Below are 25,237 nucleotides of genomic sequence, written 5' to 3'. Positions count from 1 at the left end.
TTTCTCCCTTATTCCCATTGACTTAAATTTTGCTAGGGCTCCTTGATGCCAAACTTGGTCAAATGCTGCCTTGATGTCAAGGACAGTCACACTCGCCTCACCTCTTGAATTCCACTCTTTTGTCCATATTTGGATCAAGGCTGTAATGAGTCCTGGAGCTGAGCAGCCCTGGTACTGAGCCTCAATGAGCTGGTTATTGCTGTGTAACAACTGCTTGATAGCACGCTCAACGACACCTTCCATGATAATTGAGAGTAGCCTGATGGGGTGATAATTGACAGGATTGGATTTGTCCTGTCTTCTGTGGACAGGACATATTTGGTTAATTTTTCTGCTTAATTGTCTGATAAATGCCAGTGTTTTAGCTGTGCTGGAACTGCTTATCCAAAGGGCAGGCTAATTCTGGAATATAAGTCTTCAGTATTCGGTACTACTGCCAGGATGTTGTCAGTGCCCATACCCTTACTGTATCCAGTGCCTTTGGCCGTTTCTTGATATCACATGGAATTAATTGAATTGGCTGAAGACTGACATCTGTGATGTTGGAGGCCTCATGAGGAAGTCAAGTTGGATCATCTATTCGGCGCTTTTGGCTGAAGATAGATGCAAATGCTTCAACCTCGTCTTTTGCACTGTGCTGGGCTCCCTTATCATTGAGGTTGGGGCTGCTTATGGAGCCCCCTTCTCTGGTTAGGATTGCAGAGCTTTGACCTGATCCATTGTTTGCGGAATCACTTTGCCCTGTCTATCAAACATTCCTTCCACCACAAGCTTGTAATCCTGCAGCTTCACCAAATTGGCACCTCATTTTTAGGTATGCCTGGTGTTGCTCCTTTGCTTACTCTCCTGCACTCTTCTTTGAACTATGGCTGCTCCCCTGCCTTGATAAGAGCAATGGACGTGTTGGGCTGTGAGATTAGAGTGTGGTTGAATACAGTTGTGCTGCTGAAGGCCCACAGTACTCATGGATGCCTACTCTTAAGCTGCTAGATCTTTTCTGAATCTATCCCATTTAGCATAGTGATGGTGCCACACAGCATGATAATGGTATTCTCAGTGTGAAGCTGGGACTTCATCTCCACAAGGAGTCCGGTCACCACTTCCAATGCTTCATGGACACTTTGTGTTATAGACTTCTCGTTCGAGTTTGTCCAAGCTGTGAGTTATTTCATCATCTGTAGGCCCTTTCATTCTGAAGAGTCCATTGTGGACAGATGCATCTGCAACAAGTAGATTGGTGAAGATGAGATCAAGTAAGTTTTTCCCTCTTGGTTCCCTCACCAGCTGCTGCAGACACAGTCTGGCAGATATGTTCTTCAGGACTTGGCCAGCTCAGTCAGCAGTGGTGATACCCTGCCACTCTTCATGATGGGAATTGAAGTTCCCCAACCCAGAATACGTTCTTGTCCTTGCTACGCTCAGTGTTTCTTCCAAATGGTATTCAACATGGAGGGGTACTGATTCATCAGCTGTGGGGGTTGGGGGGGTGGCGGCATATGTGGTAATTAGAAGAAGGCTTTTTTCCCCCCATGTTTGACCTGAAGTCATGAGACGTGGGACCTGGAATCGATGTTGGGGACTCCCAGGGCAAATCCCTCCTGTCTGTATACAACTGTGCTGCTATCTGTAGTGGGTATGACCTGCCAGTAGGACAGGACATACCCAGGGATGGCGATAGAGGAGTCTGAGACATTGGCAATAAGGTATGATTCAGTGAGTATGAATATTTCAGGCTTGACTAGTCTGTGGGTCAGCGCTTAAAAATTTTAGCACAAGCCCCAATAAGGAGGATGTTGCAGGGTCTACTGGGCAAGGTGTGCCATTGCCTAGAGTGATGCTGGGTGGTCTGTCCAGTTTTATTCCTTTTCAACTTTTCTGCAGCTGTTTGGTAAAATTATGTGGCTTGCTGGGCCATTGCAGAGGACAGTTAAGAGGTAACCACATTGTTGCGGGTCTAGAGTCACATGTAGATCAGACTGTGTAAGGACTGCAGATTTCCTTCCCTGAAGAACATTAGTGAACCAGATGGGTTTTTACATCAATCCAGTAGTTTCATGGTCACTTTTACTGAGACTAGCTTTTAATTCCAGATTTATTAATTAATTGAATTTAGCAGCTATGGTTGGAAAAAGCTCTGATATGTTGTCGACCTGAAACATTGACTATCTTTCTCTCTCCAGAGATACTGCCTTACTTGCTAAGTATTTTCAGCATTTTCTATTTAGTTTAGATTCCCAGCATCTGTAGTATTTTGCTTTCGTAAAAGAATTAATCAAGCCTTGTAACCAGTGCATGACATCCAAGTTTGTTGACCTTTGTTAGGGATATTTCCTGTGTGCCAACATTTTGGCTACTTTCTTTTTTTTAATATGGAAAGTTCACCCATATTTTTGCAGATGGGCATGGTTTGATCAGTGATATATAGGATGGTAATTTAAAATCCTAATGTCACATACGAAAATATTTCAGCTTTGGTAGTAATTAGTGTGCAGCCTCCCATGCCCTTCATTGGGCAGAAGCAGTCTCTCATGCTTTGTAAAATTCCTTCAGAAAATTGTGAATATTTTACGTGTGTTGGTTAGCAAACACGTAAAACTATCCTGCTCCACAGATGCTGCAGAGCATTTCCAGCATTTTCTGTTTTCACTACAGATTTTCACCTTCCACAGCATTTTGCTTTGGTAAGCAATTGTCTTACATCTGCCATCATTCTAAACACTAGACTGGAAAATTGTTGCACTGCACGTTGTCTTGCTTTCCAAGGAATTGACTGGAGTACTATGAATAAAGCAATAATCTAAGAAATAGCTTGCACATATTTAGAAGGGGAAGTTCCTGCCTAACAAATCTCTTTGAACACTTTGAAGAGGTGACAAATAGGGAAATAGTGGAACTCCTTACAGAATTCAACAAGGTGGCACGGCAGAGGCTGTTGAGCAAGATTAAGAGTCAGATTGGGGGTAATATACTAGCATGATTGAGAATTGATTGAGAAAGGACAAAAAACAATGAGAATAAATGGGTCATTTTTGGAATGGAATGGTGTAGCAGAGTGCCACTAGGATCAGTGCTTGGGTCTCAGTTATGTACAAATTGTATCAATGACTTAGGGAACTAAGAGTAAAATATAAAGTAGATGATCGGCCATGTTCACATTCAGTGGCGAAGCAGGCTCAAAGTTGGATGGCCTACTCCTCTTCCTATTTCTTATGTTTAATTTTGGAGATCGTAGAAAACATCTCATGATCAGCCCCTCAAGTATGTTATCTGTGATTGATGTCAGGCTTATGGGTCTGTAATTCCCTGGATCTGATTAGCCACTACTTGTAACCCTGGTGTCAGATGGTGTACTTTATGTGTGGATGATTTGGACTTGTTCATTGGAAGCATAATAATGGTAAAACAAAAATAGGTGATTTCAACTGATAGCGAGGAGTAATGTTCAAAAAAGTGTGATGATGACTTCAAAATGTTAGTGGCAGATGGAATATAATGTGGTGAATGTGAGACAATGTGTTTTGGAAGGAATATTAGCACATGCTTAGTGGAAAGATGTTGAACTATGTGATTCAAATACCTTTCAAATTCCTTAAGTGTCTTGTGGGTAGACAAAGCCATAATAAAGCCTATAGTATTTTGGAGTTTTTAATTGTGACAAAAGAGTACAAGAGTAAAGACGTAATGACTAAGCTTTGCAAACCAATGATTGGCTATGCCATGTGTGTGGCTTTGGGCTCATTAAAGAAAGGATATTAAAACCATAAAGAGTGGAGAACTTAGCTTCAGTCTCATTATCCTAGGATACCATTGTCCTAATGAATCTATGTGGAGACCAAGCTACAGAAAATGAAATCACCAAGTGGGAGAAAAATAGATAAGTGGTTTCAGAAAAATCACAGCTTACTTTTTAGATCCATGAACTATCCCACAGAAAATCTGATATTTATACATTATTAAAAATGTTGCAGAGTGTGTGCACTTCCTGTCCATAAACCATATATCCCTATTGTAATTTTTGGATGTTTTTTGTCCATGTTTGCCATTATAAATTGCTATGTCAGCTCATTAACTTTTGCTATGCGAACTTCCCTGTAATTGTACCCTGTCTTCCTTCTGTGTATATCTTTGCTTATGGGCAGTGCCATGGGCAGTTTTCTGGTATTATAAATTACTTTGTGTTCTATAAGACAGCCTATCCTCCTTCCCACTATTAATAATAGGCAAGTCATTTACTCCATTGTGCAATACTGCCATCGTTTTGGGGTCTTTATGTTAGCAATTTCTCTGGGTCAACTGTCACTGGCCACTCCTGTAAATGGGCCTCATGTCCCTTATCCTGCCCAATATCTAGGTATCTCATGGCAAGACAGAGGAATTTCACCAGAGAACCCTTAATCTATACACTACCCACTGGAAGGTAGTCTCTTCAAAAGTGGAACAAATATACACATTTGTTAGGTCGAGACTCTGTATCAGAACCAACAAAAATTAAAATCAAACAAGGATATGTATGGTATTCAGAATAAAACAGTCTCTCCTTGATATATAAAATAATAAAGATGCCTTTAATTTTTCCTATATTTCTATAACTTCAATCTGCTCATTTCCCTGCTGTACCTGGCAAAAAAAATTTAAAACATACAGTCCTTCAGTTGTCAGCTGAAAAGTTCAAACACTGACGAGATTACAGACTACTTCGGGCAAACTTATTCATAGAAATATGATCCAGGTTTTGTTGGGCAGGCATGATGGGCAGCTGGCCTTTTCCTGCCTGTCAACTTTGAATGTTTCATAAGATTGAAGTTACATAGAAACAAAACGCAGTAGATGACTGCATCCCTCTTAATTACATAAGATCAATAGGTGTCCATCAGTATTGAATAGGTAGTCAGCAGTTGAAAATGACAAAAATACCGGTGATTGAACTTGATGGCCCAGGTCAATTGATGCCCTAGACAGCCCTTTATGCACCTTGTGGCCAATTTGACTGATCTGAGACAATAAAGCTTTTCGGTTGAGAACTGACCTCAAGTGTTTGCCCGATACCATCTTAGATATATGAAGCCCAAATCAAAAGCTTTTTTTCCACTAAACAAATTGCATTAACATGGCATCTTTACTGTGGTATAATATCCTAGGCACTTTGCAACATAATTAGACAAAATTTAACTCTGAGCTACGTAAAGAACCATTAGGACACATGATTAGAAGCATGGTTTTAAAAAATGTCAGTTTTAAAGAGCATCTTATAGGAGGTGGTACCTGGAGAGCCAGAGATGTTTAGTGACAAAAAGCAGGCAAAAAAGTGCTTTTTTTTTGTTGCATACATCACATGTATGCATAATATAAACATTATAATCATGAAGTAATCTATTCTCCTCAAAATAAGTGACCATTACTGTGTATGTTAAGTACAGGTCGAGTATTCTTTATCTGAAGCCGTTGGGGCCAATAGTGTTTTGGTATTCAGATGCGATAAGCCCCGCCGTACTGGGTATTGTTAGGATAAGTAACCAGTGAGTTGTGGAAATCTAGCTAGCGTCACGACTCACTGGGGATAGTGCGCTGTAATATCCAGCCCCACTGCTCCCTGAGCCATGACAAATGAGAAAAGTTTGTTTAGACCACCAAATTGCCCCAGTTCTACCAAACTGTTTAGGTTAACAGAATATGAGCACCAGGTTTGTAAACTTAAGTAGATAACTGTTTATTAAACAAATTGGCCGTAACCAGTGATAAAAGAAAGAAATATGAACTGCTAACCTTTAACTCTATAACTTAAACTCTACCCCTTCTTAAACCCCTATACACAAGTACATGCACACAAAACATGGATTTTAAGGGTGAGATAGCACCAATTTGGAGTACAGGATTAGATGGGTTGACTTTGATTGCTTTCTTCCAAATTCCTTGCAGGTTGTTGTGCCTGACATGAGGTGGTCTCCCAGCACTTGCCGTCTGTGGTTCTCTGGTTGAAACTTGCTTTTAATGTCTCTACTGGTGATTTTTTTCCCCTTTTCCTCCTGACAGGGGTTTCTCAAAGAAAGCAGGATACAGCGATGTGAGGAATAGCCAGCTAGCTACTATGGCAGCATTACTGGAGTTTTATAAAACACAGGAGAGAGGGGTTTCAAGTCTTTCCACATTTTTAAGGCTAGGAGCTGATCTACTGCACTAACCCGACACAGAACCTGGCCATTTGGCCAGGAGCCAATCAAAACATCTTCACTAGGCAGTTCCCTCTTAAACCAGGTGTCCTTTCCAGCAGCATTTTGTCCAACCTGGCACACACTGTTCCATAATAGCAACATTTTAGATTTTCTTCTTCCTGCTCCAGTGAACATCTCTTTTAAGCTGCAGCCATGATAGTTTTTAAAGCCACAGTCCAATCTTAAAGCCACAGTTCAAGCAAAAAATAAAAATACGTTCTTGACACTAGTAATGAGGAGTTGGAGAAAACGTTTTGTGTCCCTCAGTGGTACATTAAAGGTTTTGGGAAGGAAGGGAAAGCAGTCTCTGACAGACTGGATTTGGAACTCATACCTTTACTTCCAAAGACTTGTGGATTCCATTTGGATCAGTGTAGTAATCTGATGTGTAATATACCTTTAAGACAAGTGTTGTATTATAAGACCACATGATCTTAATACCCATTAGCCGAGTAGTGCGGGCTATCTCTGGGAGAGTCTTGAGTTAGACACTGAAGAGTGAAGAAAAAGATTTGAGTTGTGAGCACACAAGTGTAACTGCTGAGTTTCGTTTGTAAATAAACAACATGTGTTTATTCTAACAATGATCTGCTGATGTTCTCTGTCTCTGTACCACCTCGGTCACCCTGAAACAAGCGTGCAACCTGGATCCTTTAACCCCAACAAACCAAGGGTACTGGATCCAACAATCAGATATCGTTATTTGCCCGGCGTGGGGGGGGGGGGGGGTCATTTTCTTGGCTGAACTTAGTTGCCATGATAGAGTTTGGGTCAGCAGCAAAAACTCTCTCAGCAGCTCGGCACAAGGTAAGGTAAACAACTAGAATTCCCACGCTAAAGGTCAGGCCTAGTTGGTGAGGTTCGTGTTGGTTCAGGTCACAAACTTCCCGTGCCAAAAACTTCACTTTTCGGATGCACAGATAAAGGATACTCATCCTGTAGCTTTTAAAAATGTGATTGATCAAGGAAAACTGCTGTTTCTATTGTTAAAAGTTCCATTTGAGTGAAGACAGTTGCTTCTAAGATACTGGCACAATGGTAATCTTCTAAGGATTAGTTTTCCTTGATACCAGGAGCATGTTGGGCTGACATGGGAAGAAAAAAGGTAGCCCTACATACTAAAAACTTTCTTCCTTCTTCAAGCTCCCTTCAGCTGTGCCACTTTTGTTGTGTTTCAGTTGAAAATGTACGTGTGAAAATTGTGATGTCCTCATAGCATAGCAGCAAATGCAGAACTGTTATGGCACACAAATTCTTAAATTTCAATCATAGATCTGTAAAAACCTTATGCTGTATCAAGTAAACGTACTGTTTGTTTAAGTTGATGTGTGCTTAATTTTACAATATTATTTTGTCTGTCAGCTTACATCCACAAAAAGTGAGTCTCGGCTGAAACATCTCCTGCAACGATTGCCTGGCTACTGTCCCGAATCCATGGTAAGAGGAATGTGGCCTATTCTTAATTTAAAACTACCAATTTACTTGCTGTGTATTATTGCCTGTACAGGAATGTTGTACTGGTCTGAGATATCTTTTAGCTAAGATTAATGTGGAGTGCCAAAACTTTGTTATACTGACAACCTGCATTGTTGTCTCCCTAGGGAAATTTTAACTTGATGATCTTTCAGTGATTAAGTTACATAGTCACCTGTAGCTGAAAGTACTTTAAAAATATATTTTGGTCACTTATTTATCAAGGCTTCAAAGGTTTTTAAATGTATTGTTTTTTTTCTTCAGCTTGAATTCTGGGTTTGCATTAACTCTTCTTTGCCTGGTAAGTGATATTGAGTTATTTGAAATGAATGAACGATTATATAACAACCTTTATTTATATAACACCTTAACATAGCTCTAAGCTATTCCACAGGAGTATTATCAAGCAAAACTTGACACCAAACTGCACAGGGAGATATTTGGGCAGATGGTTTAACGAGTGTCCTAAAGGTAGAAAGAGGTTTAAGGAAGGAAATCCAGAGCTTAAGGTCCTGGTAGCTGAAGATGTGGCCACTAGGATGAAGCAGTTAAAATCATGGATGCTTGAGAGGCCAGATTTGGAGGAGTACAGATATCTTAGAGGGTTGTAGGGCTGGAAAAGATTACAGAAATAGGGAGGAACGAGGCTGTGGAGGATTTTGAAAGCTGAGAATTTTAAAATCGAGGCACTGCCCAAGTGGGAGCTGAAGTAGCTCAGCGTGTACAGGAGTGGTGGGCAAATGGAACTTTGTACAAGTTCAAACAAAGATTTGGATGATCTTGGGTTTACGGAAGGTGGGAGGCCAGCCAGGAGTGCATTGGAATGGTCAAGTCTAACAGTAACAAAGACAGATGAGCTGAGATAGGGGTGGAGATGGGGAATGTTCTGAAAGTCGAAATAGGTAGTCTTATGATGGTAGGTGGTTAAAACCTCATTTTGGGGTTAAATGTGAGGCCAAGATTTCAAACACTTGATTCAGCCTCAGTTGCCAGGGAGAGAGATGAAGTCAGTGGTTAGAAAACAGAGTTTGTGACATTATCTTTGATCTTTCCAATATTTAGTTGAAGGAACTTTCAGCTCATCCAGTACTGGATGTTGGACAAGCAGTTTGGCAGTTTAGAAGCGGAGTTGAGAGGGGGTGATGAGGTAGAGCTAGGTGTTGCCTGTGTACTTGTGAAAATTGATGCTGATGCTGTATGAAATCGCTGAGAGAATGTAAACAAGCATTGCAAGGGAAGGGACAAGGATAAATTCTGGACGATACCTGAAGTAACAGTCCTGGAGTAGGAAGACACACCATTGCAGGTGATACTCTGGCTATGACATAAGAATGGAACTGGGTAAGTAGAGTAGCTCCCAGCTGGGAGGTGGAAGAGAAGCATCGGAGGAGGATGTTGTCGTCAACAGTGTCAAATATTGCAGAGAGGTCAAAGAAAACGAGGCCGGATAGTTTACTGTTGCTGCAGTTTCATAGGATGCCATTTGTCATTTTGATACGAGCTGTGACAGAGGCAGAAATAGATTTGAGGAAAGAAATAAGTCCTGGGAAAAATGGGTGATGACAGCACTTACAAGGACTTTGGAGATGAAAGAGAGTAGTTTGCAGAGCCAGAAGGATCAAGGAATTTTTTTTTCAGGATAGGGGTGATGATGGCAGATTTGCAGGTGAAGGGGATGGTACCTGAAAAGAGAGAGCTGCTAACAATATCAGCTAACATGGGAGCCAGGAGTGAAGTTGGGCGGTCAGCAGTTTAGTGGGAATAGGGTTCAGGGGGTCTAATGGATACGATGAGCTTGGAGAAAACACTAGAGTAGATAGAAGAGAAAATTGCTAAAGATGTGAATTCAGGCTTAGGGCAGAGGGAATCATTAGAAGAAGTTTGGCCTTGTGGGCTAGGGGAAGAGAGCGAACTGTTGATGGTGGATCAATGGATGGTCTTGATTTGAGTGAAAAGTCCCATGAGCTCCTCGCACTTGTTGGAGGTGAGTGCAGAGGAGACATTTACTTGGAAAGGAAAGGTAAAAGGACCTTGATTTGAAATGAGCGATTGGCAGCATCTGATACAATAAATTCCAACCTTACTGTTTACTGATTGGAAACACACTCTGCTATAGCTTTAGAGTTTCTGTTTTGAGTTTTCTGCTCTGCTGAAAACCATGATCAGAACATACTGTTCAAACTGCTTCACAGGATAGCTCTTTTGGAAAAAAAACATAAAAATAACTAAGTTATTACTCTTTTAAGTGGATTTGCACTTGTTTTGAATCTTTACTCTTATGAAAGTGTAGGTGGGACTTCACTTTAGTACAGGACAGATTTGGAACTTTGATTCATAGTGAGGTGGAACATTGCACTGAAGGACTGCGACTTGTGTAGTAATAAACACCAAGCTAGTTTAAAGCCCTGGAATTTCTTGGTGCAATTAGCAGTCAAGCTGCACTTCTACTTACTTAAATGGGGAAGGCAAGTTATGCCTGGTCAGAGCATAGAGAAATACAGGAACAGGACTGACCTGTAACCTAACTCCTTTGCCCCATACTCCTACAAAGCTGTGGTTAACAAGAATCTATCAATTTGAGATTTAAAATTAAGATTTGATCTAGCATCAGTGTTACCATTTTCAGAAGAGCTTCAATTTTCTACCACCTTTTGTGTAAAACTGTTTCTTAATTTCACTCCTGAAATGCCTGACCCAAATTTTTAGACTCCATTCCCTAGTCCTTGATTCTCTAACCAGCAGGAATAGTTTCTCTCTATCTGTTCTGTTTGCTGCAATGTTTTGAAAACTTCAGTCAAATCATCACTTAACTATCTAAATTCCAGGGAATACAGCCCTAGTCAGTATAATCCCTCCACATATTTTAAGCCTTGGAGTCCAGGTGCCATTCTGTTAAATTTGCACTGCACTTTCTCCAAGGCCAGTATATCCTTCCAAACTGAGTGCTGACAACTGTTCATAGCACTCGAGGTGTAATCTGACCAGGATTTTGTATAGTTAGTTGAAGCATTATTTCTACCCCACCAGCATTCTAGTACTTTGCCTATAAAGACCTGCATGCTATAAGACTTCTTTATTGTTTTCTGTATCTGTTCATGAACTATGAACCGGAATCCCTATATGTTGGTCAATTCTAGATTGCCAATTCGGAAGGCAGCTTACTTGGAAAGAATTATGTACTCTTGCTGAGACAATACGTTTCAGCATGCTTGTCCCTTATTCCTTTGCTGTGAGCAATTCCTGAGTTCAAAAAAGGCGAGAGCACCATAGTATTTTGTTTGTAAGATGATCCAGTGACATCAAGAGTACATAAAAATTCCAGTGGTGAATTTTATTTTTGCAAACATGCTGCCCCTTGGCTTACCAAAATAGTAACAGTTTAAACTGTGGAAGCAGAATCAAAAAATGCTGTAATACTCAACAGATCAGGCAGTATTTGTGGTGAGAGAAACATGTTTTAAGTAATAATCTTTTGCCGGTTCATCTGTTAACTTTGATTTTCTCTCCACAGATGCTGGCTGCCCTGAGTATTTCTTGCATTTCTGTCTTTTTTTATTTCCAGCATCTGGGGTATTTGCTTTTGTAAACTGTGGAAATGTTCTTTTTGAGTTTGAAGATCAATTTGATGAATATAATGTGGCATTTAAGCACTCAATTTTGTGACTGTATAGTTAGTGATTTCTCATAAAACTTAGAATTTTATAGCACAGAAACAAGCCATTCGGCTCAGGTCTATTCTGGTGTTTATGCTCCATGTGAGTTTCTTCCCACTCCACTTCATCTCATTCTATCAACATATCTTTCTATTCCCTTCTTCCTCATGTATATCTAACTTGACTTCATGCAACCATGCTATTTTCCTCAACCACTGCATTTGGTAGTGATTTCCACATTCTTGCCACCCTTCACAGAACATAGGACTTGTTCAACAAAAATAGACAACGGCCAATCTAGTTTGCCTTCTACCATCATATTATTTGCATGATACAGTGATAATGGCATTGTTAACTAATCATGATTATCTATCTCTATTAGTCTATAACAGACTGAGATATGAGACATGGAAAACATAACAGTTGTGGAAGGCTTTGATAATCATAGGTTCAATGTCATCTGTTTTTCCCACACATATTGCACTTAACATATGTCATGTCTCAAGTTACTCATGTACTGGAGCCTGAGTGATTCAGTTAGTAGCACTGCTTGCCTGAGTCAGAGACCCCAGGTTCAAGTCCTACTTCAGGAGTTATTTGCCATGGAACGAGCATTCACACCTTTCAGAGCAGGTTCTTGATCAGCCTGCAAAACCCTTCCAACGCTCCACGCTGTTTCCAAGGGAGAAAAGGGTGTGAGATATGCAAAACAAACACATACTGTGTCCCAAAGAACTCCGCAGATATTTATCTAGCATTTTTTGTGGCTTCCTTCCTCTTAGCTAATGCTATTGTCCCTGGCACTGAATACCTATTTGTCTATTCAATACTTCCAGAAGTGATAGTTGAACCCACCTCAGTCTCCACGACAGACACAAGCCCCTGGACAAAAGGATTGAAAACTCAACGTGACCCCAGCAGTCCACACTTCCTCTGTGATCTGTTTTATGAGCTGCTACTCCTTTTCTTCCTCCTGCACTGTGGTGTGCGGCTGCTCCTCATCTAGAAACAGACACATCCTGTGCAACAATTGTTGTGTCAGCTCTTCATGACATGTGATGTGGGGCACCACTGTTATGTTCCAGGGATAAGAACGTTATTTCAGCACCCTGAAATATTTGGTTAATCAGGTTACTATCTCTGAGTGTGCCTCTTCTTAGACTGTTCAATGGAGAATATGGGGTTCACGTATTCATATTCCAACCACAATTTGAGGAATAGCCCATATCCATGGAACCAACTATGAAGTTACCATCAATCTAGGATAAGTGGGAAACTTAAAATTCCATTAAAAGGCTTCAGTTTGAGACAAATGTTCTCCGTTCTAAGTCAGATGGAAAATCAACTTCAACAAAAAGTATTTACATGAGTATCCCTGAATGGATACATTGGCTGAATCATGATTCTCTGGCAGGCATGAAGAAATTAGGATCCTTTGGGACTTGTGTTAATTAACTAGTTATATTTGTGAGAGTTCAATTAAGGACTTTAAGACTATGCTCATCAATAAAGTTTCATTTATTCAAAGTTTCATCCTCCAAGTAAGTTAAGGTTACAAACTAAGCAAATTTGATTCAGGAAATTATATCTAGTGATTATACTTCCAGAGTTTAATCTTCCCAGGTGAATTCAAATTCCTGTTACAATCTGTCAGTTTGTAAACCTTTCTTGACCACAAAGGAAGCAACTCCCTTTTCAGGAATTTCCTCAGGCTTCTCCACTGATCTGGGTACAGTACTCAGCAAGTATATATTTTAGCTCAGTGCTCATATGGCTTCTCAGCTGGGCATTGACCACGAGCACAACCATGAATAATGAACAAGAACTTTATTTATTATTCACCCTGTTAGGTGTCTCTGATCATGCGCAAAATATTAGCTGGTTTTTGAGATGTGTTTTGTAGATCAGACTGAGGTGGCATTACAAGATGCCTAAAATGTGTTGTGCTTGAAATTTAAAAGAAAATAAACCTGGTAGACAGTAATTGGAGCCAGACTGCAACCACATAAAACTTAACATACAGGAGTCAGGATGTGGCAAAGCCATCAGTAGTGGGCTTGCAGCTCATTCAGCTGCCAGATGGTTTGTGATTACCACTTTCCGAGTGGAAGTATATCTAGATACATAGATGGGTATACGTGATGAACACATTTTTTGATGACTTCAGGCTGAAATTTATCAAAGTTTGGAGTGTGTCCAACCAGCTCACAAGCTTTGTAGTTGGGGTATAAAATTCATTTATGGGATGACAAAGGTCCTCCTGTATGTTCTAGGTAGGCTCACTGTGCCAAAACAGTGATTTGGAGCTATCCAGATATCCAGGTACAAATGGATGGTGTGGCACCAGGATCCCAAATTTGGGAAACGTAGGTCCAGGCAACACCAGCGTTGTTTAGTGATTAAAAAAACGCAACATGAAACACCAAGATTGGTCCCGCATAGTATTTTTGAAGGTGTTTTGGTGTGAGTTCCTATATTTGTCATTGTTGCTGCATCCTCAAAGGGATGGCAGAGGAGTACCTGTAGCCTGTGCACACAAAGGATGCAGGAAGTATGGGGACAGCAGTGGCTATGCCTCTGGGTTTGCAGCACGATTAGGAGATTGAACAGAGGTTGCAGAGAGGGCACATTCTGTGCCATCCTTCTAAATTGGAGCTGGACTCCTCCATTAGATCTCCTGAGGTTGTGCTGGCCTCAAGTCTAGACTCTAGGAGTTGACCTTCATGGCCAGCTACTGCCATTTCTTTTTGAAGGTGGTCCTTGAGGGATCATGGTGTGTCTGCTCCTGCCCACTTGCATCACTAATTCCTGCAGTGCTGTACCTATCACAATGGACCTTTCAGTCTACCAAAATTACAACCTCTGCCTGTCCTCAATTATAGAAAGTCTTGTTACAATCCAAGCAGGAGCTAATATTCTTTGTGGTACTATTCAGGGTGACTCAATAGAAGATTTTTCTGTCTTAGTTCTATTTATACTTATGAGATAAATCATGAATTCAAAGACTATTTTAAGAACTTCACAACAAAAACAAAAGTACATTCAAGGCTGAGATAGATTGATCTCTGGGCTCTTTTGGAATCAAGGGATAAAGGGATCAGGCAGGAAAGTGGAACTGAGGTCAAAGATCAGCCATGATCGTATTGAATGACGGAACAATCTCAAGGAGACATATGGCCTATTCCTGCTCCTATTTCGAGAGCTTCCTGCAGGGTGTGAGGAGCTTAACGAATCCCACAGCTACCTTGACTACAGCTCCTCACACCCCTCTTCATGTAAGGACTCCATCCCATTCTCTCTGTTCCTTCGCCTCCGTCGCATCTGTTCTGATGATGCCAGTTTCAAAAACAGTTCCTCTGACATGTCTTCCTTCTTCCTTAAACCAAGGTTTTCCACCCAAGGTGGTTGACAGGGCCCTCAACCGTGTTCGGCCCATCTCCCATACATCCGCCCTCACACCTTCCTCTTCCTCCCAGAATCATGATAGGGTCCCCCTTGTCCTTATTTATCACCCCACCAGCCTCTGCATTCAAAGGATCATCCTCCATCATTTCCGCCAACTCCAGCATGATACCACCACCAAACACATCTTCCCTTCACCCCCCCGGCGGCATTCCGCAGGGATCGTTCCCTCCAGGACACCCTGGTCTACTCTTCATCATCCCTACACCTCAACCCCCTCCCATGGCACCTTCCCATGCAACCGCAGAAGGTGCAACACCTGCCCCTTTACATCCACCCTCCTCACCGTCCAAGGACCTAAACACTCCTTTCAAGTGAAGCAGCATTTCACTTGCACTTCGCTCAATTTAGTCTACTGCATTCGCTGCTCCCAATGCGGTTTCCTCTACATTGGAGAGACCAAACGCAGACTGGGTGACCGCTTTGCAGAACACCTTCAGTCTATCTGCAAGCATGACCCAGACCTCCCTGTCTTTTGCCATTTCAACACACCACCCTGCTCTCCTGCTCACATGTCCGTCCTTGGCCTGCTGCAATGTTCCAGTGAAGCTCAACGCAAACTGGAGGAACAGCACTTCATCTTCTGACTAGGCACTTTACAGCCTTCCGGACTGAATATTGAGTTCAACAACTTTAGATCATGAACTCTCTCCTCCATTCCCCACTCCCTTTCTGATCCCCCCTTTTCCAATAATTTATATATATTTTTCTTTTCCCACTTATTTCCATTATTTTTAAATGTATTTCCACCCATTGTTTTATCTTTACCTTTTCGCCTGTTTCGATCCCTTCCTCCCACCCCACCCCCATTAGGGCTATCTGTATCTTGCTTGTCCTACTTTCTACCCTTAATGTCGCCATTAGCACATATCTTAGCTAACGTCACCACCGTCACCACCTCTTTGTCCTTTTGTCTATGACATCTTTTGGCAATCTCCACCTATCACTGGCCCTCTATCCAGCTCTACCTGTCCCACTCCCTCTTAAACCAGCTTATATTTCACCTCTTTCCTATTTTTCCTCAGTTCTGATGAAGAGTCATTCGGACTCGACGTTAACTGTGTTCCTCTCCACAGATGCTGTCAGACCTGCTGAGCTTTTCCAGGTATTTTTGTTTTTGGTTTGGATTTCCAGCATCCGCAGTTCTTTGCTTTTATTTAAGAACTTCACATTTGAGTACATTTGTGTAGCCATCTTTGTTTTGCCAAGGGCTTATTCTTGATGCAATCACGGAAGCTGAATCTGCTCAGCCAGTGGTCATTGCAATCAATATAGTTGGACCCTGGCTCACCCTGGACCTCTCATAATAAACACACAGGGTCAAAGTACTAGAAGGCAGCCCTGTTCAACAGCCTTCCCTGCAGTCATAAGCTAAGCAACCATGTCTTTTCACACACCACTGTTCACTATTGCTGCAGACCTTGCAGGGTTATAGTTTTGGGTTGGTGGAAATTAGTGTTGTGTTTAGTTTCAATTGAGACCTTCGTTGAAGCAAAGTATTGTAACATTGCTGCAAGTCCTGTAGTTTTACACCATAAAAGCTTAGGAAATAGGAGAGGGAATAGGCCATATGTCTCCTTGAGATTGTTCAGTCATTCAATACGATCATGGCTGATCTTTGACCTCAGTTCCACGATCCTGCCTGATCCCTATATCCCTTGATTCCAAAAGAGCCCAGAGATCAATCTATCTCAGCCTTGAATGTACTTAACATCTGAGCATCCACACCTCTCTGGGGTAGAGAGATGCAAAGGTTCACAACCATCTGAGTGAAGAACGTCCTCCTCATCTCAGGCTTAAGTGATTGACACCTTCTCCTGAGACTATGTCCCCCCAGAAAGCAACCTCTCAGCATCTACCCTGTCATATCCCTTCTTTTAATTTTTAAAATTTCAATCAGAGAACCTTTCGTTTTTCTAAACTCTAGAGATTATATGACCTTTCTACTTAAATCTTTCATCATTGGACAACCCTCTCATCTTAGAAGTAAATCTAATGAGCCTTGCTACATCACAAAGGAGTAGGAGACTACATATGGCATTGCTTATCTGCAATGTCCTAATCAACATATTAATACATATGCACAGCCCCAGAACGTTTTATGTTATGTATTCTCCTATTGGTATATGGAGGATGTGGATCATTGTAAGAATTTTAGATAACCCTGCAATTTAAATACAACATCTTTGTAGCTTGAGACTTTTTAACGTATTCCAATAATAGAAATCTTTGTGTTTTGTAGTGTTGTACACGCAGAACAATAGTTTAAGGTGATTGTGGTTTATTGCAAAGTACAATTTAGGAAGGTTAGTGTTGGGAGAAATGTGATTTAGTATGTTGAGTAATGTACTCACACTAACATTCTGGTTTCTTGCTGTATAAGCCAAATATTTGCAATGCTGTGTATGCATATCTGTAGTAACTGATTTTCTATTTAAAGTAAATACTGATACAAAGTATCTCACAAACAGCCTGAAGTTGAAAATGGCCCATGCAATTCATAGGATTGCCTAGTAGCCTTTGTTGGCGTCTTCTGCTGCATACACTAATTCATTCCCCTTCCTCCTCAAGTTGTAATGCACTATCCTATAGCTGACATTTGAAACATAATTTTTCCAGGGCACTGGTGATAGTGTTCTGACATGGAGCTGTACGATTGAAATTGATTTGGACTTCCTTCCTTCCGTTTGAGAGTTGGCTAAGATTAGGATTTGCTTTCTTATCCTCTCATCCAACATTCACTCGTGCATACTTTCCACTGTGCACCACTGGATAGTGATTTTAAGTTCTTCTGGCCCATGGGCACTGATGCCAATTATAGCTCCTTCGCCAGCATCTTCCAAACCCATGACCACCACCATCTAGAAGGATAAGGGCAGCAGATAGATGGGAACACCACCATCTGGAAGTTCCCCTCCAAGCCACTCACCATCCTGACTTGGAAATATGTCGACGTTCCTTCACTGTTGCTGGGTCAAAATCCTGGAACTACCTAACAGCAATGTGGGTGTACCTACACCACATGGACTGCAACGGTTCAAGAAGGCAGCTCACCACCACCACCTCAAGGGCAACAAGGGATGGGCAATAAATGCTGGCCCGGCCAGCGAAGCCCACATCCCGTGAATGAGTTTTTAAAAAGTGGCCTCACTAACTCAGCATAGACTGTGGATCAAACCCCAGGCCTTCCTAATTTGTGTAGCCCAATGTGTCATCGCTTACATCTTTGTTGAGCCATTGGTCAGTGCAATTTTTCAATTTTGCAAAGTGCCATATTGTACTGCACCACTGTGCTACATATATTCTCGAAAATATTCACTGCCTTGTCTTATTTTCATCTGATATTTTAAATCAAACACTTAAATTCTTTGTACTTTCAAAAGTCAAAAACTATTGCCGTCAACTGCTAATGCTTAAAACCAGCACAAATTACAATACTTAGAACACAATTGTTTATCTTACTGTATTTACGAATATCAAATATTTTTTCCCTTGTTAAGTTACTTTGATTATTTTAAATGAGAACAGCAATCATCAAATCTAAATGTTTTCTGGATTCAATTTATAGGAGCACCAAAGAAAACTGAAGGCTGGGTTGGCCTGGGGTGTTGTGAGTTGGCTATTGCTGGAGAATGTCGACGTGCATGTAAGCAGGTAATTTGCTTCAGCTGTGTATGGGTTTAGCCTATTAATTGAGGGAAGAACAAAAATACTCATTGATTTAGGGAGGAAGAATTTGCGTTCATATACAAGATGAAACAATACTTAATCATGTTCTCACAACATCCAAAAGTGCTTCCTAGCCAGTGAATTACTTTTGAAGTGTAGTTACTCTTGTTATGTAGGCAAATGTAATTTCAGTTTTATTTTGCACAGAGCAAGGCCCTGCAAACCAGCAGATTTGATAGATGACTACTTTATCAGTTTTTGCTCTTGCTTGTTGAGGTTGACTGTTGACCAGGACACAGGAGTTGCTGGGTAGAGATCCATTTTGATGCCAACTACAAATTGTGACTCGCATTTTGGTCAACACACGCCAAAGGTACAGATAGATCTGAGTTAGCTAATACCATTTGACATTCAAGAATGCAGCAGAGGCCTTGACTAATAATGCAGAGAAAGCAGCTTCAAATCCTGCTCTGGAAACTTAACTTGAATCCAGTTTAATAAAACTAGAAATTAGAAGTTTCTATCTGTACGAAGTAACCATGAAGCTGCCAGAGTATTATAAAAACCCAACTGGTTTACCAATGTGCCTCAGGGAAGAAACCTCTGTTCTTACAAGCTTTGTCCTATATCTGATGTCAGTCACACATTAACGGTTGACTCCTAACTACCCTCAAAAGTGGCACAACAAACTACTCAGTTGTATTCCAACCTTGTCATGGAAATTAAGGATGGACAATAAATGCTGGATATGCCAATGTTATCTACCTTCCAAGTATTAGAAAATAACTCCATGTTTTTAATAAAATTAAGAAAATATTAGAAATACTCAGGTTAGGCAGCATCCTGTGGGAAGAGAAACAGAGTTGATGTTTCAGCTCATTGATCCTTCGTCAGAAGTCTCTCCCTGTTTTCCCATTCTCCCGGTCCACATCATCAGGTGATTAACCAGCACCAGCCAAGAAGACTCCATTTGCACCAGACAAAATAGGTCCCACAGAATGTATCCCATATCCTAAAGACCATTGTACTTTGTTTTGTCATCTCAAGTGGCACAAAAGTGAACTCAAGATTTTGATCTCCTTTATGGGCCTTCCCTCAGAGCTTAGGTACCCAGTCAGGGACTCATAATACGGAGGTGACTTCCGTTGACATGAAGGAACCCATGACACTCTATACCATGCTGTAGTTCTGAGTCTCCTCTGAGCTTCTCAGGTCTGCACTCTAGTCACACACATGAATTTGTCAAAGATGTATCGGTACTTTGTGTTAATGCACTTGCTTTCGCTTAATTTGTTAGTTGAGAACTTGCAAATCAGTGTAGACTCATTACCTGCACCATTGAAACCTTAGTGTGCCCTGCTTTGTTGACTGCACCATAGAAGTGGCTGTGCTACTGGCAGGCAGAACAAGAGAAGGATAGTGTTGTAGGCTGACAAACTTTGTGACTTAAGCAAGAGTGGCTACGATTCAACTGACACAGCTTGAATTCTGTACATCCAATACCAAACTTCCTCAGTGTCTCAAACATCCCATCCTACCACCTTAGAATTTTTCATACCTCTTCTGTTTAGATTGCTGGCATGATGTGAACTGATATGTGTAATTAATGAGGATTAGGTTCTTTCTTGATCATCAAGTAGCTGCTTTTCCACTGTTGTCGAGGCATGTGAAAATACTGCCCTGGAAATGAAATGTAAATATCCTGACATATTGTTCAGATGGGCTACTTGTAGGTATATCTCTCAGAAGAGGTCAGTGCAAATCTGCACTGCTTACCATCAAATGCACTGGCTTGACTTCTCACCAGAGGCTTCATAACTTTTTGCTATTAAATATCTCTGTACCACCAGTTTGTTCTGTTGATCCAAGACTGACCCCAGGGCGCTTTAAAGTAGCAGCATGCTACTGTGTACATTCCAGACATAGTACAGTGCCTTACGAGGCCTTCCTTTGCCAAATTGGCATTGTTTGTTCAACTTCCACTAGAAGCAGTGGTTTCTTCTGATAGCTTTCAGTAAAATATAATTGAAGTAGAGAAGGCCTTGCAGCTCCGCCTTTGAGTAATTTCCTGTAGGCCGCAGAAGGTCTGAGCTACTATCTGAGCCTTTCTTGTTTGGATGATTTCCAGGCTAGTTAGCAACAACTCTTCAGCTTTTGTTGGAGCTTCTAGGCCTCCGTTCCAGGCTCGGACTAGCTGCATGGAATTCTCACTGTAGAACCCTTTGGACCTGACCCAAACTATCCAGTATTGTCTTTTGCTTCCCAAACATGGTGAAACCTGATGGCCACACAATTTTAATGGCTCACTCCAAGCAATGCTTGGTAACAGGAGATCACCAGCAAGGAATGTCCTTCACATTTAGAGGATGAATACGTGTGACTTTGATTTGTGCTCATTGATGGGTCACTGCTGCTCCACCTACCTGTTCTTCTTTAAGGCCCTCCTTAAACCCACCAATGAGCAAACTATTAAATGCCAGTGGAGTGGCACTTTGGACAGAAATTGGTCAAAAGAAAGTGTTGAAATCCATTTTACTTAATTGCACATTATAGTGAGGTTTTGTTTTGGGTGCTGTGTGCATGTAAAAGTGATTGATTGGATTCCAGATAGTAAGCTGTGGAAGTTGTTGATTATGAGATTTAAACAAACTAATACTGTGTTCATGCTATAACACAAAACAAATGACTTATCGTTTTAGACGTAAACTTTATAATCTGTGAAGTGAAGTAGATGCCTGCTTAGCTTAGAGGCATTTTAGCTTTGGACAAACATTTAAATTAATTATCTAATGACAAAAGACTAATATTTATATGCAGTAGTATCTATAATGACCATGGGACGTCTTAAAGCACCAATATGCGCATGATGCTATGTTTGAATATTTTTCACAAGTTATTAGTTTATATTTTCTGTGGTGTATATTTTTTGTTATCATATGCTCTGTGTGTTTTATTTTAGGCTTCTTCAAAGAATGACCTTAAGAGCTGCAGGAAGGAATTTGAGGTCTGTATAATGAAGTAACCAACAAAATAATGCAATGCTATTTAAAGTTAACTGTTACTGTGTAGCTTTCCCAAAGCTTAGGAAACCTGAGAGACAACGGGATGGGAGCTGCCAGTTTAAGTGTTTTTTACAACACTCTCTGTGGGCCAAGTGGGGACCGGAGTAGTCCCTATGGCCTCTCAAGGAAGCCTTCAGCCCCCTTGCTTGCTCTCACTCTCCATACACCACTACCCCTAGCCCCAATCTCTCACTCACTCCCTCTTAATTGCCAGGAGTTGTTCCCAATGGCTTTCTTGCTTGACAGCTGGCTGGCCGGCCTGTCAATGTGGCTGGTAATCAGGTAGAAATAGTGGTTCTATGTTAAGTTTAGCAGGACCTCTCTGTTTATGGCCTTGCTATGTTTTTCCTGCACCACCATGTTTCCCCACGCCTCCCCCACCTCTATATTGGTGCATATACTTCAACGATGGCCCAATTTTTTGACCCATATATAATGCTTTACATTTATATGGTGCAAAACACCATAAATTATTTCAAAAATCCTTTTCTGTTTCTTGTGTCTCCCCACTGCGCTTACTCTTTTTTTAGTAAATTTAACCAGCTAAAGTTTGGCTGTGGTATCAAATTACTTATGTACAATGCAAAGCACAGAATCTAAGTAGAAATCTTTTATTACGCTGCTCAGCACTTATCTTGCCCCTCCCATTCCTCCTAAGTGTTTCTGGAATACTTAGCTTTCTTTTTAATCTATTTCCTGTCCAGTTTTGTTTTCTACTTTGGATTCCTGCAGCTTTTAGCTCCTTGAAGTCATTGATGTGGAACTTTGTCAAAAGCTTTCTGAAAGCCCTAATGAACTTCGTCATAGGGAGTGCCATTTCCTATTTTTATCTGCTTTTTCGAAACAATAAACATGTTGGTTGGACAATTCCACCCCTCCCAATTCCAAGCTGGCTACGTTATTCCATTTTTTTTTTTACTTGTTACTGATGTTTGGCTAATGAGTAACTGGTTATTTGTCACCATTTTGAAATGTAGGTACATGAAGCCCACTGCAGGAAATTGCTTTGAATTTCTTATTCAGACAATTCTGTTGCCTATTCAGTAAATGTAGGCTACTACAGCATGCAGGATTGAAGGGTAGTTCATAGATGCTACAAGTATATATTTAAGTGAACTGAAAAGTGCAGCAAAGTAAAATACAATATGAATGAAATATTTAACAACTAAAGTGTAACAGTTGCACAATTATCATTTTGTGGACCATTGTTACAACTTGTTCAGAAGACGGAGGTTGGTATGCATGCATTCATGTAATCCCTTATTTCTTTGAAATAAATACGGATCTGTGATACCATGAGAGCAGGTTCATTTGCCTCACCTCCAGCAATGATCGCTGAGCTTTGTTGTGAATTTGACCATTTTAAGCTTTACCTAATGTCAAATAAATCTGGGGAAATACTGTTTGTGTTATCTACATGTATATTAAGTGCATGCCAACAGTAATACTTTTATTCAGTAATCTATTAATTGCCCCTTTTTAATCCAGAGACACCTATATGCTAAACCTATATAAAACATTAGCTAGACTTCCGAATTGCTCAATTCTGGGCACCACATTTTGAGAAGGATGTCAAAGCTTTGACGAGGGTGAAGAAGAGATTTCCTAGAATGGTACCACACAGATGAGGGACTTCAGTTACCTGGAGAAACTGGAGAAGCTTGGCTTGTCCTCCTTAATAGAAGATTTGATAATAGTGTTGAAAATCATGAAAGGTTTGGTAAAGTATATCTAGAGAAACCGTTTAGAGGGCAGAAGTGTTGGTAACCAGGGGACACAGATTTGAGGTGATTGGCAAAAGAAGCAGAGGTGACATGAAGAAAATTTTTTTATGCCATCAGTTGTTGTAATCTTGGAAGAGCTGCCTGAAAGGGTGCTGGAAGCAGTTTCAACAGTAATATTCAAAAGAATTGGATACATAATTGAAGAAAAAAGGTTTACAGGGCTCTGGAAAGAGCAAGGGGCAGGATTAATTGAATAGCTCTACAAAGGAGCAGGCAAAGGCTCAGTGGACCAAATAGCTTCCTTCTGTGATGTATGATTGTATAAAACAAAGGTGCGGACAGTGAACAGTGTACTGTTTCTGTGTATTTTTAACTTGACTGATTTTCTAAAACAGAAAAAAACTACAACGTAATGGAATGGATTGCATTTTTGTTTTGATTCTGATAATGAATCCTTCAATGAACTGTACTGTACCAAGTCATTTTCATCTTGAAGAACCTTACCAGTGCTCATTAGTCAAGATTTGACTACATTAGAATCAACATCCTCTTTCATCCCCTTCAGTATCCCTGGATTTATGAAGTCTGGCCCAGGAGAATTGTTAGATTGGCAGAATGAGTTAATAACTTAAAATTGAGTTCAGAATCCGAGAAAATACTAGGAGTATTTCAGAAATTGGAAGAAAAATACACAGGCTCTCTGTTTTGAGATGACTTGGACCTTCAACAAATTATGTTATCCAGATATAATTCTCCTAACAATATTTGAAAGCACGGCTAATGAGCTATACAAATAGTTGATCCATAATACTTGGTGGCCTGTCAATCTCTAGGAAAAGGAAATGTTTTGTTACACATCCCTATTATTCACTGGCTCATGGAAGAAAAGACGACTCATTTTAGCCATTGGTTCACCAAGGAGAATGATATCTGTTGATATTGTGGTGTCTGCAATTATGGGAAATATGAAGGTTTTGCAGAATGTCGTTTTAACGTTTCCCCAGCTGGATAAAGCTTTAATTGTCTGGGCACATTTCACTATTTTATTCCAGGCTTTCAATATAAAGTGCACAGTATGTTTTATACTTCTATTCCTGTGTTTGATGTTAGAAGATCCATTGATCATTAAAATTGTTCCTTTTTCTGCAACGTTCATGATTTGTACGTTGGTCTTGTGGTTGACATTTAACCATTGCTGTTATGGCACAGCAGATGGTAAATGCTTAGCTGTTCAAAACCCAGAAGGAAACTTGAAACAACTGCCACAACTATTTTATAATTTGCATTTATTTCACGATGTGTGCCTTGAATTCAGTAGTAATAAGACCACTGAGCCTTATAGGTGTCTTACAAAACTAAATTAAACCTTTATTAATAAAAAAAAGATATTAAACACAAGTTTAAAATTGCTACTATGATAACTCCTAGCTCCCCTAGTTAATCTAACTCCCAGTTACACCCCCCGTTAAGGCAATAGTAAAACACACAGATTTTAAAAGCCCCAGGCAAAGAAGCACGATACCCTGAACAATTGAATTCAAAGTGAGTTTTCCTCACTTCAGTTCATGTGGACAACAACTTGAGGCTCAGAGGCTGGAGGCTTTTCACACTTGTTAGATCTTAGAATGCCTTCGTCTTACACACAACTTCATCTCCTTTATACAGGTTTCTTTTTAATGTAAATCCATTGTCCCAATATGTATTTTCAACTCTACTTTCCTAATAATAAAAGTCTTTCATAGTACCAGTTTTATCAGTAAGTTTTGGGAAAAATAAACACACTGTTTGGTTTCTTCTGGGCAAGTTCACCACCTTTTTTGAAATTCAAATTTCTCTGGTTTATCGAAAAATGCAAGATTTCCCTTTACACCTCACATTCTAAAATTCAGTCATGTTTACCTATTTAACATTTCAAACCTAGCTTCTCTTCTGATACATCAAAGCCTTCAGACCAGCTGCCTTTAACTCAGTTAAGTCCCCCCCCC

The 25,237-nt window shown here is 40.5% G+C and overlaps 1 protein-coding gene across 4 annotated transcripts in view; it reads left to right on the top strand.

Moving 5' to 3' along the window:
• Window positions 1–25,237, top strand: part of reck (reversion-inducing-cysteine-rich protein with kazal motifs) — a 261,283-nt gene that overhangs the window by 142,712 nt on the left and 93,334 nt on the right. For all 4 annotated transcript variants that reach the window (XM_041190606.1, XM_041190607.1, XM_041190609.1 and 1 more), the window contains 4 exons: window positions 7,572–7,646; window positions 7,947–7,983; window positions 18,366–18,451; window positions 21,426–21,470. In XM_041190606.1, the coding sequence (XP_041046540.1) occupies window positions 7,572–7,646; window positions 7,947–7,983; window positions 18,366–18,451; window positions 21,426–21,470 (243 nt within the window). The remainder of the gene's footprint in view (window positions 1–7,571; window positions 7,647–7,946; window positions 7,984–18,365; window positions 18,452–21,425; window positions 21,471–25,237) is intronic.

This window comes from Carcharodon carcharias, chromosome 6 (assembly GCF_017639515.1).
Source record: "Carcharodon carcharias isolate sCarCar2 chromosome 6, sCarCar2.pri, whole genome shotgun sequence".
In the NCBI taxonomy this organism is placed as follows: domain Eukaryota; kingdom Metazoa; phylum Chordata; class Chondrichthyes; order Lamniformes; family Lamnidae; genus Carcharodon; species Carcharodon carcharias.
This window is presented reverse-complemented; position numbering and strand designations above follow the sequence as displayed.